Raw genomic sequence first — 14,966 nt, 5'->3', positions numbered from 1 at the left:
GCAAGGATCAGTGATGGGGCCTCAGCTATTTACAATCTATATTAATGACTTAGATGAAGAGACAGAGAGTAATGTATCTAAAACAAAAACAAGAAATGCTGGATTCACTCAGCAGGTCTGGCAGCATCTGTGGAAAGAAAAGCAGAGTTAACGTTTCGGGTCAGTGACCCTTCTTCGGAACTGACAAATATTAGAAAAGTCACAGATTATAAACAAGTGAGGTGGGGGTTGGGCAAGAGATAACAAAGGAGAAGGTGCAGATTGGACCAGGCCACATAGCTGACCAAAAGGTCACGGAGCAAAGGCAAACAATATGTTAATGGTGTGTTGAAAGACAAAGCATTAGTACAGATTAGGTGTGAATATACTGAATATTGAACATCAGCAAGTGCAAACCTGAAGAAGAACAACCTGAAAAAAACAGTGGGTAAGCAAACTGAACAAACTAAGATGAAATGAAATAAACGCAAAAAAAGATTGTAAAAAATGTAAAAAGGAATGCAAAAAAAAGGAAGAAAAAATAACTAAAAATGACTAAAAATGAAAGTAAAGTGGGGGGCTGTCATGCTCTGAAATTATTGAACTCAATGTTCAGTCCGGCAGGCTGTAGTGTGCCTAATCGGTAGATGAGATGCTGTTCCTCGAGCTTGCGTTGATGTTCACTGGAACACTGCAGCAATCCCAGGACAGAGATGTGAGCATGAGAGCAGGGGGGAGTGTTGAAATGGCAAGCAACCGGAAGCTCAGGGTCCTGCTTGCGGACTGAGCGGAGATGTTCCGCAAAGCGGTCACCCAGTCTGCGCTTGGTCTCCCCAATGTAGAGGAGACCACACTGTGAGCAGCGAATACAGTATACTACATTGAAAGAAGTACAAGTAAATCGCTGCTTCACCTGAAAGGAGTGTTTGGGGCCTGGGATAGTGAGGAGAGAGGAGGTAAATGGGCAGGTATTACACCTCCTGCGATTGCAAGGGAAGGTGCCCTGGGACGGGGACGAGGTGGTGGGGGTAATGGAGGAGTGGACCAGGGTGTCGCGGAGGGAACGATCCCTTCGGAATGCTGACAGGGGAAGGGAGGGGAAGATGCGACTGGTAGTGGCATCACGCTGGAGGTGGCGAAAATGGCGGAGGATGATCCTTTGGATATGGAGGCTTGTGGGATGAAAAGTGAGGACAAGGGGAACCCTGTCACGGTTCTGGGAGGGAGGGGAAGGGGTGAGGGTAGAGGTGCGGGGAATGGGTCGGACACGGTTGAGGGCCCTGTCAACCACAGTGGGGGGAAATCCTCGGTTGAGGAAGGCAAAAGTAATGTATCTAAGTTTGCTGATACAAAGGTAGGTAGAAAGGTAAGCAGTGGGGAGGACACAGAAAGGCTGCAAAGAGATATAGGCAGGTTAAGTGAGTGGGCAACAAAATGTCAGATGGAGTATTACGTGGAAAAGTATGAAGTTATGCACTTTGGTCATAAGAACAGAAAAGCAGAATTTTTTTTAAAGACGTGAAACTTGTAAGTGTCGACATTCAAAGACACTTGGGTGTGCTTGTACAAGGAGCACAGAAAGTTAACATGCAGGTACAGCAAGCAATTAGGAAGGCAAATGGCATATTGGCCTTTATTGCAAAGAGACTGGAGTACAGGACTAAGGATGTATTGCTACAATTGTACAGGGTTTTGTTGAGATCACATCTGGAACACTGTGTGCTGTTTTGGTCTCCACATTTAAGCAAGGATATACTTGCATTGGAGGCAGTGCAGCAAAGTTTCACTAGATTAGTCCCTGGGATGAGAGGGTTGTCCTATGATGAGAGGCAAAGTAAATTGGGCCTGCATTCTCTAGAGTTTAGAAGAGAGGTGATCTCATTGAAACATGTAAGATTCCAAAGGGGCTGGATAGGGTAGACACTGAGAGATTGGGCTGAATTTTACCAGCCCCTTGACACCGTGTTTGCGGCGGGCGGCCTGTAAAATTCTGCAGGGAGAGGCCCGCCTCGGCCCCGACGTCGAGAAGGGCCTGCCGTATAATACCGGCGGCGGGGGGACCTCAGTGCGGTCCCCCGCCTCCAAGCAGTGGGGCCTTCATCTAAATATTTAAATTAACATAAATTAGATGTAAATGAACCTACCTGCTGGCGGCCACCGATCGCATCTTGCGCACCTTACGGAGTTCCGAGCCGGGTAGCTGGTGGGGAGGAATAACATTTTCAGGGTGGGAGGAGTGGGGAAAACAATTTTTATTGATTGTGGGGATGGTGGGAAGTGGTTGAGGGTCAAAGGGAGCAAATTATGATTGGAGGGGGGGAAGTTCAGGATATTAATGTTGATGGTGGGGAACTCAGTAATGCTGCTGCAGTTGAAGGTCATGGCGATATGGCTGGGCTTTCTCTTGCTTGAGGTGGTCATTACCTGAAACTTGTGTGGTGCGAATGTTTCCTTCCACTTCTTAGCGCAAGCCTAGGTGTTATCCAGCTCCTGCTGTAGGCTGGAATGGGCTGCTTCCTGATGGAAGGAGCTGTCAATAGAGTTGAACACTGTGGAATCACCAGTGAACTGTCCCACTCCTGGCCTTATGACAGAGGGAGGGTCATTCATGAAGCAACTCAAAATGGATGATCCAAGGAGACTTCCCTGAGCAATAAAAGTTTAGAGGGGAAGAGAGGGCAATTTATATATAAATTGGGGGGGTGGGTTGGGGAGACGGAATTTAAAGTTGAAATAACATTTTATTTTCATTTCACGGAGACCAGGACATTTAAATATTGAAATGTTACTGAAGGGTTTGAAGCCCCTTAAAAATGGCGCCAGCGCTTGCACAGTGGCGCCGAATGCCATTGTCGGGGACGCGGCGGCTACCCCCTCTACGTCATTGGGGGCGGTCGCTCCACCCCCTCTATTTAAATGAGCCCCCGTGCGTAATATCGCGGGGGTGTCGGAAGGCCACCGAGTTCAATCCACGGTGGCGCGCTAATAAAATTCAGCCCCTGATTTCCGCCAGTCAGGGAATCTAAAACATGGGGGCTCATTTAAATAGGATAAGGGGCTGATCACTTAGGACTGAAATGAGGAGAAATTACTTCACTGAAAGGATTGTGAATCTTTCAAATTCACTACCCCAGAGGGTTGTGGATGCTCCATCATTGAATACATTTAAGACTGGGATAGACAGATTTTTAATCTCTCAGAGAATCAAACAATATGGCAAGCGGGCGGGAAAGTGGAGTTGAATCCTAAGATCAGCCATGAGCAAGCTCGATTGGCCATATGGTCTACTGCTCCTATTTCTTGTGTTCTTCAAGGGCTGCCCTTTTAAGGTAAAAGTTTGTTACATCTCGCCTCTGCTGGGAGACATGGATCTTCCTCCCTGTGGTGACCAACAATGGCCTAGGATGTGGCTACATCACATTCACATCTTCTTTGTTTCAGAAGTGTTTCAGGATGGGTGAAAGTGACACCTCTTAACCTAGTTAGGCATCTTTTGTTCTAAACAGACAGTGTGGCCATGTTCGAATACACATGTGGCCATCTTTTGCAGCCTTGTCCATTTCTTAAAAGGTAAAGTCAATTTTTATAACTCTTCAGTTTGAGTATTTATTCATCGTCATATTTCTCGTAAGCGTGACAGATGTGATAGAAGTATAAATTATAATTGTTGTAAACCTGTTAGAACACATTCAAGTTCTTTCACTTAAAGCTAAAAATGGATAAGCTCACTGATCTTCCCTAACTAGCATACATTACTTGGACAGCTGTCACCAGAATTTTTTTTAAATTGTCTGAAATTTCTAAAATTTCGTAATTTGATCCAAGAATTACTGAATTGCAATTAAAATTATTGTATAATAAAAAAATCAAGTGAGCTAAATCCAAATTCACTGTTCAAACCAACTTTTTAAAAGTTATAATTTGCTTTTTGAAATGAATAGCATTATGAAACTGATAGCAACAAAGTGCAAGAGAATTTTCTGTTTAAACTCTTCAGGCTACAATGTTCAAATTGTACTTACAGCATTAATTTTGATTTAATTTTCTACATAGGGGTTCAGTTCCAGAAAATTATGTTTTTAAAAAAATGCAGGAGTCACAGATCATTTGTTAATCAAAACTACTTAAAGAAAGTTGTAATTCTGTTTTCAATTTAACCTACCAAACCCAATTTGAAACACAGCATGCCAAGACATATAGTCTATTCTTGACATCTTCTGAAATTAATAAGCAATATTTTGATGGATTAAATATTAGGACTGAATTGAAATCATATTTTCATACACACCCAAGTCAATTTAAATGAGAATTTTATTTTCCTTATTAGGTATGAATAACTGTGGAGAAAATGTTGAATAAAAGAATCACATAATTTGCCACATTTAATTTGCAATTAGTTTTGAAAAGTTGAATGTTTTGGATAGATATCAATAACTCAATCACAGAATAATTAAAATCAGTTTATTTCACATGATATACCATCTATGTTTAAACGCCAATTTGCTCTAAAGTGTTATGAACACTGGACTTTGTAGTATGGTTATGTTTTTAAAACTGTGATCTTTAAGGCAGTATAAATTCTGCCTAGAGACAAACCAGAGATCTTGGTTACCATAAGAACCAGGAACCCAGATCAAACACCCTTTTGAAAGCAGGGTGCAAGGATATAACACCTAAAGGACAATGGGTTTCACTCTTCCAGACTCACAGATTGTAAACAAGGAGCCAGGGGCTCCGAAATGCAAATTCAAGTTGCAATTTTTAACACCTGGAAACAAAGGAAGGCCCAGGTGGTTTTTGCCCTGATTAGACTTATGATCTATCAGAATTGTAAAAGGCAAATAACTATTGACTTTGTGATCTGGATACAGGCTGAAAGGAAGCAAGGAAGACCAGCAAGCAGAGCTGTGCAGCCTATATAGAGAGAGAGAGAGCGAGAGAAACAGCTGCTCTCAGATCACCAATATAGTGAATGGCAGCCAAAACTTGAACCCATTTCAAAAGTTGAGATTTACAGAGGAGAAAGGACCAATGTAGTCACCAGAGATTGCCTTATTAATGGAAGACCAGTCAAAAATGCTCGGGAGAAGTGAGCGAAGAGGACATTGGTTTTCAGAAGGACACCGGCAGATCCAACCCATTGCAACTGGCAAGCGTTTGGGACTTTTAACTGCAAAGATATCTTTTCGATGAGAACACTGTACAATGTATAAATTTGGGATGAGGTTTTCAAGCGTGTTAATAATTTAATGGGAAATACCTTTCTCTGTAATTTAGTGTATTAACTACCGACTAAGTTAATGTTGATTTTTCGTTTAGTTGTTATAGTAAAAGTCTTAAAACGTGAAATCTTGTCGTGTAATTCTTTAATTGGTCTGGGAAGTTGATATCTCTTGTTTTAAAGTTAACGGTCTCTACTGAGGTCGTAACAAAAGAAAGATAAGAAACCTTCCATCTAGTGCCTTTCATGATCTCAAGACATCCCAAAGCATTTTGCAGCCAATGAATTACTTTTGAAGTAATTGTTGTAATGCAAGGAAAATATTATATGCTTATCTAATATGATACATTTTTTTATTATCAGCAATCCAAGATACACAAATGGCAATTTATGATGAAAGGGAGGAAAGCGCAGTTTTTCATAACTTTATAAAACAAATATACAAGTATAAAATACATTCATATTCCAATTATTTTATTCAATACGTTTCACCCTTTATTTTTACTCTGTTAATTGTCTGTCATGTCTAATGCCTGTAGTCTACAGGTTGGATATGTGGCCTATCTCCCAAGTCATACATGATCCATGCAGCCGGCTTGCAGGGCAGAAAGATCAGTCTGGCCTATCGCTTGTCCAACTTTCCTTTCTCTTGTTGGGAGAAATCACCCATTCAACTCACTGCCTTCCTGATTTATGTAGCTATGATCAAAAAAAATCAAGCAGATCCTCTACTCATCTACCCTCCACGGCATTGTTTGTTAACTCCACAATAATCCACAGCCCAATTCTGTAAATTGTATTTGACAAAATAATTAATATTCTTCCCAATATTACCATGTTATTTTTGAGCCAACTATTGATTTTACAAATTAGTTAATAATATTCACTAACATGCAAAAATGGAGAATTGTTTCAATAGCATCACAGGAATTTCACACTATACTGCTAAAGAAGTCATGCCAAATCTCTATTAAAGCAATAACAACTTGTATTTATATAGCACCTTTTAACTTAGTAAAATGTCCCAAAGCACTTCACAGGAGCATTATAAAACAAAATCTGACACTGAGCCATATATAAAGATATTAGGGTAGATGTCCAAAAGCTTGGTCAAGAGGCAAGTTTTAAGGAGCATCTTAAAGGAGGAATGAGAGATAGGGAGGCAGGCAGGCTTAGAAAGGGAATTCCAGAGCTCAGGCCCTTGGCAGTTGAAGGCATGGCTGCCAATGGTGGAGCGACTAAAATCAGAGACACACAAGCGGCCAGAACTGGAAGAACGCAGATATCTCGAGAGTGTTGTAGGGCTGGAGGAGTTTACAGAAATAGAGAGGGGTGTGACTGTGGAGGAATTTGAAAACAAGGATGCCAATTTTTAAATTTCTGGGCATTCGAGGAACCAATGTAGGTCAGCGAGCAAAGGGGTGATGGGTGAGAGGGACTTGGTGTGAATTAGGACATGGGCAGCAGAGTATTGAAGTTTACGGAGGGTAGAAAGTGGCAGGCTGGGAAGGAGTGTGTTTGAATAGTCAATTCTAGGGGTAAGAAAGGCATGAATGAAAGTTTCAGCAGCAGATAATCTGAGACAGGATGGAGTCATGCAATGTTATGAAGGTGGAAATATGTGGTCTGAGTGATGGCATGAATATGTGGTCAGGAACTCATCTCAGGGTCAAATGTGACACTGAGGTTGCATACAGTCTGGGTCATTCTCGCATAGTTGCCAGATAGGCATGGAGTCAGTGGTGAGGGAATGGGAATTGTGACCAGGACCAAAGACCAATGGCTTTGGTCTTCCCAATATTTAATTGAAGGAAATTTCTGTTCATGCAGTACTGGATGTTGGAGAAACAGTGTGACAATTTACAGACTTTGACGGGGTCAAGAGAAGTGGTGGTGAGGTAGAGTTGGATGTTGTCAGTGCACATGCGGAAACTGAAGCTGTTTTTGGATATTGTCACCGAGGGGCAGCATGTAAATGAAAAATAGGAGGGGGCTAAGGACAGATTCTTGGGTAACACCAGAGGTAAAGGTTTGGAAGCAGGAAGAGAAGCCATTGTGGTTGATTCTATGGCTATAATGGGATAGACAAGAATGGAACTAAGTGAGTGCACTCCCACCCAGCTGGCAGTGGTGGAGAGGCTTTGGAGGAGGATGCTGTGGTCAACCATGTCAACGGTTGTAGACAGGTCAAGAAAGAGAAGAAAGGATAGTTTACCATTGTCACAGTCACATGAGATGCAATTTGTGACTTTCATAAGAACCATTTCAGTACTGCGGCAGAGGCGGAAACATGATTGGCGAGATTCAAGCAAGGAGTTGCAGGAAAGATGGGCACGGACTTGGGAGGCATGAGGTGACATAGAAGTGAAACTACAGTAAGATGCAACTTCAGCGGGTAAAGGGAAGCATTAGAGGAAGGTTGACCTGGTGGGCTAGGGGAAGGGAGGGAAGCGGTAGAGGCAGCTGATCAGATGGTCTTGATCTTAACGACAAAGAAGTCCTTGAGCTCCTTGCACTTTTTGTTGGAGGTGAGAGTAGATGAGACAGGGGAGAGGAGTTTAAGAAGAAAGTTTGCAGTAAAGAATAGAAGCCTAAGATTATCTTTGCATCCCAGGATTATCCTGGAACAGTGAGCAGTTTGGGCACAGAAGGGCAGGACTCGATAGTGCTTTAATGTGGTCCAGCCAGATCTGACGAGGAATGGCTAAACCAGTTGTCTGCAATATCTGTTCCAGTTTGCATCCCTTGGAATTGGAGCGGAGATGAGAGTCATACCAAGCCAGGGTTAGAGAAATTGTTTTAATGGGGCAAGAGCATCAAGGTGAAGGAGAGGGTATGGCTGAGAAGATCGGTAGCTGCAGAAATGTTGTGAATGGAGGGCCAAAGGCTAAAGAGTTGGGATTTTGAAAGTGCAGAAGTGCAGTTGTAAGTGAACTGAGAGAATAGTTTTTCCAAGGGCAGGCACAGAAGGAAGTAGGGTTGGGAAGGAGAGAAGGATGTAGGTGAAGAGCGATACAAGGAAGTGATCAGAGATGGCCTTATCTGTGATTAACACGATGGGAGTAGTGAGACTACATGAGTTGGCAAAGTATTGGGTGGGGCCACGTATATGGGTAGGGGAGTTTATATGGAGGGAGAGACTAAGGGAGGTGAGGAGAGTAGTGAACTCAGGAGACAGAGCATGATGAATTGTGATGGAGCTTGAAATCACTGAGAATAAGAAATCACTCAGTGCAGAGGCTGAGGGAGGAAAGTAGTGAAGAATTCTCTGAGAAAACTTTAATAGTTTATGGGTGGGTGGTAGAGAACAATGATTTTAAATGAGAGGTGAAGGGGTGGAACATGTTGAGATGCTCAAAGGAGGAGAAAGTGCAAGAGGACTAAGGGGACAGACCACAGTATGATCTGGTGATAAAAGCAATGCAACAAGTGTCAAAATCATATTTTAATTTCATCAGCATGCGGCCATCACCTTCACATCAGCAATAAAACTACATTTGGATGCTTGAACTAAAAAATTTCAGCAGCAAGATCAGTTACATGCCCCAAAAGACAATTATGCCATCCTTATATTCAATTATCTGCAGAAGTGGGGAGGCAATAATAAAAGGTTAATCCTGGTGAGATAGCCATATCTAAGTGTTCCGTCCAGGTATTCTGGCATATTGATGATACCTGCAGGATACATGTGGGGCTGGATTTTGTGCCAGAGGCGGTCTCCCAGCGCCGGACTGAAAAGGCGGGGTACCTCGCCTCTGCCTTTTCGTGCCATCCCCAGTGCGATCCTCTGGTCTTTTTAAATAAACGTTTCAGAGCCGGGATCCCTGTCCCTTTAAAGACAGGGAACCCGCCTCCAAGAGTTGTCGGTCAATCAGAGGACCGGCAGCTCAGCAGGATCAGCAGCACCACTGGGAACAGGGGCAAATGCTGGTACTGCAGAGGCCTCGGACCCAGGCCCAGGGCTGGAATGCCGTACCAGAGATAGGTGAGGCAGTGTCACTGGGGCCAGTCTGGATGGCCCCAGAGAGGAAGGGGGATAGTTGTGCAGTCCAGGGGGAGTGGGGTCCCGGGGGGGGTAATGTTCCCGGTGAGGGTCCTCCGTGGTCCACAAATTTCCCACAAAGGAGGCCCCCCTCACCAAACCCGTAGGGAAGGCACCTCATGTTATAAGGCATCCTCCCTGCGTGGTGCAGGCACCCCTGCCATTGGTAAGATCCCGGAAAAGGCCCTTAATTGGCAATTAATAGGCCACTTAAGGACCTCAATTGGCCTCTGGGTGGGAAGGCCGTCGCCAGCCTATCCTGCCCCCGAGAAGATCGCCTGGTGATGGGGAGGTGACGGGCCCGCCCCCGCCCCCCAACCCCCCCCCCGCCCCCCACCACTCACTGTGCAACCCCCACCCATGGCCTCAGGGGGTCACACAAAATCCCGGCCGCGTAAACAGAAGAACATCTAATTGATGATTGCATACTCATCATGTCACAAAGTATGATCTTCAGGACTAAAATTTTACCCACATTTTTGCATATTCTAAGATTACCTTGTACCCTAAAGCAGATTAGGTTCTGAATAATGCATTGAATGTTACCTCAATGAATAAACATGAATGCATTATAAAAGTGTCCTCAGTACCTTGCTCTACGGCAGCGAGGCCTGGACAACGTATGCCAGCCAAGAGCGACGTCTCAATTCATTCCATCTTCGCTGCCTTCGAAGAATACTTGGCATCAGGTGGCAGGACTATATCTCCAACACAGAAGTCCTTGAAGCGGCCAACATCCCCAGCTTATACACACTACTGAGTCAGCGGCGCTTGAGATGGCTTGGCCATGTGAGCCGCATGGAAGATGGCAGGATCCCCAAAGACACATTGTACAGCGAGCTCGCCACTGGTATCAGACCCACCGGCCGTCCATGTCTCCGTTATAAAGACGTCTGCAAACGCGACATGAAATCGTGTGACATTGATCACAAGTCGTGGGAGTCAGTTGCCAGCATTCGCCAGAGCTGGCGGGCAGCCATAAAGACAGGGCTAAATTGTGGCGAGTCGAAGAGACTTAGTAGTTGGCAGGAAAAAAGACAGAGGCGCAAGGGGAGAGCCAACTGTGCAACAGCCCCAACAAACAAATTTCTCTGCAGCACCTGTGGAAGAGCCTGTCACTCCAGAATTGGCCTTTATAGCCACTCCAGGCGCTGCTTCACAAACCACTGACCACCTCCAGGCGCGTATCCATTGTCTCTCGAGATAAGGAGGCCCAAAAGAATTATAAAAGTAAAAAAAAGCAAATAATTCTCACCTTCAAGGGTTAAATCACTATTGTAATTTCACGGAGGTTATGTGGAAAACCATGGTATATGTCTATTTATATGTTACTCTATAAAATTCCAGTTGTGTATTACAGTATTTACAGGAATGGTTAATACTATGAAACTGCAATTGTCCACTTTTCTATATACACATTTGAGTAGTTCAAAATCTAGATTGAAGTCCATGGATTTTTTTTTAATCGTTCATGTCCATATATTGTATATGTAAAATGGCTTAATCTTTGGTTCATACAGTTCATAAATCTCACTACAAATCCATGAATCCAAAATAACCAGATCAAATGTTTCCCATTTTAGTGGAACATATGATATACATAGGACTGTAGAGATTATTTAACCACTCAACTGCATAACCAAATGGACAGTCAATTCCTTTTATCTATTATTTGCCATTATTGATGTGAGGTTCTGTAGTGCCTCTCTCTTCGGGGATCTTCCTTTTCATTTGTTTGAATAAAATAATACTTTACATCTGAATGAATATTACATTAGTAATGTTCACAAGTGTCTTCACTGAAAGTAACAACCTCAGTTTGCTTAGATAGTACACTGTTTCTACTACATCCTACCCCAGTGAGTAAAGTGGTTTTAGAAGATTAAAAATGAATTATTATTTTAAAAACAAAGAATGAAGCATTTCTTGGCTTCTGAAGAACATAAAATAAACAGAGATTTTGATGATATGAAGTAATTAATTTTAAAAAGACCATACGTTTTTCAAATCTGCAGTGGTGCATGAGTTATGCAATCTCTTCCTTTTGAATAAAAATCAATGCCTCGCCTCCCATCATATATTATCTTCTACTTATTATTTTAGCAATTTTTAAAAATATTAATACATACACCAGGGACTAGTTAATATTTTGAGGATGTCAACAACATGTTTCATTAAAATCAAAGAGTATATATGATTACAAATAGGTATTGTACTGACAGTGACAGTGGATTACAACAGTTCTCCATCAGTACCACAAACGCATGAGTGAAAGTACGTCAGCAGCTCTCTGTCGCTAAAGTGCTATTTAGTCCATGGCTGAGCCCCTTTGCATTCTGTACTTATTCTGAACATGCCTCGCAGGTTGGACTGTTACTACGAATTCACCAATATTAAGTTCATTACATTGAACTGTCAGAACAATGGACTATGAAACATCATAGATACCAGTAGAACAAAATGTTAATTAGTAGGATTTTAAAAAAATAAAGAAATAACTATTTTGTGCTTTGCACTCCACCATTCTTTGTCCTAACCTGGCCCACCCCCACTCCATCCCTCTTTTTCCCTTTTTCTTGACCCAACTCATTGTCTATTATATGTCCATTGCCCTATAAGTGGTTTAAGATGCCTTCCTCCATCTGAGGAGTGTTATAGAAATACAATTTGTTGTATTCATTACATCTTGGTATTCTACAAAATAGCCTTTTTAAATTACAGAAAGTAATTCATGCAGATTTTATAAGCTAGGAATGAGTCTATACAGTAATGGGGACTTTATCTCTTAATGGGGACTATCACAGATTAAAATTGACCTAAATCTGCAATGACATTTAAACATTACAGCACTCTTTTTTGTAGTCATTTAGTAAAACATTATTGATGTCCTAGTACACATTTGTTTTTAATAGTATTAAAATACATGACAGAAATCTGATTTCTGCAGCACAATTTCTTGTACCATACCCGACATTTCCCATTTGATTGAATCCACAGTTACTTTTCAACATTCAGAAATCATTGGCTCTTTTCCTTTGTATTCAAACATCTGTAGCATGGTGTGAATTAACAGCATAATTGTTTCAAGACTACCGTGTCAATCACCACATCATTGTAGCATGCAATCTACTTTCTGAAAACTTACTTTGCTCAAGTACCAAATTCCACCATTATCTTTAGAATATATTTTTTCTGATTTAAGATAATTACAAAAAAGATGGTTTAATTAGAATGCAGCTCAAATATTATGATTTGTAAACATTATGTTTCTATATTGTCAATAATATCCAGAAACTAAGGACCACTACTACATTTATTTTGTGCAGAAGAAATAATTTTCATACTTTCATTCCATATCGATTGCAATTATGACTCAGTAATTCTAAAAATATTGTTATAAACTTGCATACCCTATACAATATGAATTATATTTAGTTGTTTTCATGAAAACATTTCTTTCTTTCAGCACAGCCAAAATTACAAAACAGTTCACAAATTTCCATTAAAATATGCACTCTACTGCTATTTCCACTGAAAAACTTTGTAATAGCATTATTATTAAATACATATTGCATCACATTAATTTTTAGATACAAAATAATTCAACTTAATTCACTGCCATTAAGGTGTTCTGAAGGCAGTTCTATAGATCACTCCTTGTTAAATCACACTATATTATCTGTTATATATTGCACTTACTGAGGCAAGCGACGTTCTTTAAATGTCAAATTCTTGACGGAGAAATGATTGTACACATTGTTTCGAATGATAAATTGGAGAATATTAAATCTTTAATTACAAGTTAGTGTTCACGAGTGGTATTTCCCCAGTTCCTATTTACTACCTACCTTCACAGCATGGAAAATTACATTGTAATGATGAAAAACCTGCTTTTTCATTTTGCCCTTGTCTTCTCTTAGTTTTCTGTTTGACATCTTAACCTAAAACTAATATAAATAAAAGGTAATGCTTTTCATGCCACGCTGATTTTGACAAGCTCAGGGATGTCCATTTGAACTACCTCCAGGTTTGCATGTCATTTATAGCATCCTGATATTGCATACGTTGTCTATGCTTCCTTTACAGACTTTATATTCAGAGGTAAGAAGTCTTGGCACCTGCACCTCCTTGACATTCTCCTCCTGCATGTATTATTTCGCAGGATACACTGACTGAATTCCAATATATCAAGTTGTCTTGCAGATTCTTAACTGTTCTGGGGTACTTTTTACCTGCTATGTGAACTCTATTGAAGTCTTTATTTCCAACAAACTCTAATACATAGATTTCGATTAACTTACAACCATTTAATTTAGTTTGCAGAGCTCTGCGTTAAGTTTTCCGAGACTCACATAATCCCTCATTACGATTTGCCTTATTTCAGATACAATAAATTAAACTTGTTGTTTTAGTTAAGATACCATGAAACAGTATGCTTTTATTTTCCTTACCAAAATGCGATCGGCATCATCATTAAACCCATCAACCAGTGCATCTTTACAATGCTCTTTCGTCATTAAATATGCCGGCATTTAATATTGTTGTGTGTAGGAGAAAATTTATTACATTTTCACACCAGAGTCTCAAGGTTACCAATAGTCCCAGCATCCACCTTTAAATCCTTCACTATTAACCTTTCGATATGAGCTGGCTGATGGAAAATTCACGACTTAGCTGTTAATGTAAAAAGTTTTTCATTTAATTACTCGGCAGATCAGACAGCTAACAATTATACTGAGGTCTTGCACCTCGTTATTATGTTTATCAACAATAAGCCAAATGTGTTTATTTCGTTCTCCCTTCAATTGAAATCTTTTTTTGTTGGGTGGGGGGGAAACATGTTTATTTCCCTTACCTTACAGATCTGGAAGTGTTCCGATGTGAGTGTCTCCGGTATCTCCGCGTCCCCGGCTCCTCCTCTCCCTCCTCCCATGGAACCGCCGCTGCTGCCGCCACCGCCGCCACTGGCAGCGCCACTGCCTCCGCTTCCAGCGCCACCGCTGCCACCGCCGCCTGCCCCCGATCCGAGGCCGCCACCGCTGCCAGAGTGAGCCGGGGAGGACGCTGCTGTCAACCCGTCCAACACCTTTCGGAAATTAAACTTCTTCATAATTAATTTATTTTCAAAAATCTGTAATTTTGAACCGTGTCGTCGCCCTATTTTTTCCTCCCTCAAAAATAAAGATCCTCACAAGGAAAAAAAACAGTTGAAATTATTGGAAAATTATGTCTTCTCTAATAAATATATTTAATTACAAAATAAAATTTCAGACATTCTGTATGTGTTGTGTGTGTGTCTATGTGAGCTAACTGACTCGTTGCCCCTCACACAGGTGCCATCCCTCGCTCGCGCTGAGGATACTCGCACTGAGGGAGAATTTGCGCTAACGGTCGGTACCTCACTAACTGGAAGTCCCGGCTGGACCTCCGCATCTCATTGGACGATTCCCGGCATGGTTAACCTATCACCGGAGCGGAGGCTCGCGGAATTCTGGGGATTGTAGTCAGTTCAGCCCTGTCTTGCTCTGATTGGATCAAAGCACCCGAAAATCCATTTGATTGACAGGTACCTTGCTTCCAACCTTTTCCCCCGCGCTGCCCCGGCATTCAGCAAATTATAGAGCTACCCGACTCATAAAGCAATTAGAGAAGAGAAAAATCAATCTGCAGAGAAACAAGTCTCTGTCTCATCTCATATAATCCGATGTAATGATCAGGTATCTG

General features: G+C 41.7%; 1 protein-coding gene across 2 annotated transcripts in view; it reads right to left on the bottom strand.

Annotated features, from left to right (window-relative positions):
* Nucleotides 1-14,352, bottom strand: part of stxbp5l (syntaxin binding protein 5L) — a 679,153-nt gene extending 664,801 nt beyond the window's left edge. For both annotated transcript variants that reach the window (XM_068039933.1, XM_068039934.1), the window contains exons 1-2: nucleotides 14,220-14,352; nucleotides 14,098-14,153 (exon numbers count right to left, since the gene is read on the bottom strand). In XM_068039933.1, coding sequence (XP_067896034.1) covers nucleotides 14,098-14,153; nucleotides 14,220-14,352 — 189 coding nt within the window. The remainder of the gene's footprint in view (nucleotides 1-14,097; nucleotides 14,154-14,219) is intronic.
* Nucleotides 14,353-14,966: the final 614 nt, after the last annotated feature.

This window comes from Heterodontus francisci, chromosome 10, assembly GCF_036365525.1.
Source record: "Heterodontus francisci isolate sHetFra1 chromosome 10, sHetFra1.hap1, whole genome shotgun sequence".
NCBI lineage: Eukaryota > Metazoa > Chordata > Chondrichthyes > Heterodontiformes > Heterodontidae > Heterodontus > Heterodontus francisci.
The sequence above is the reverse complement of the archived record's forward strand: the minus strand, read 5'-3'. Positions and strand labels throughout refer to the sequence as shown.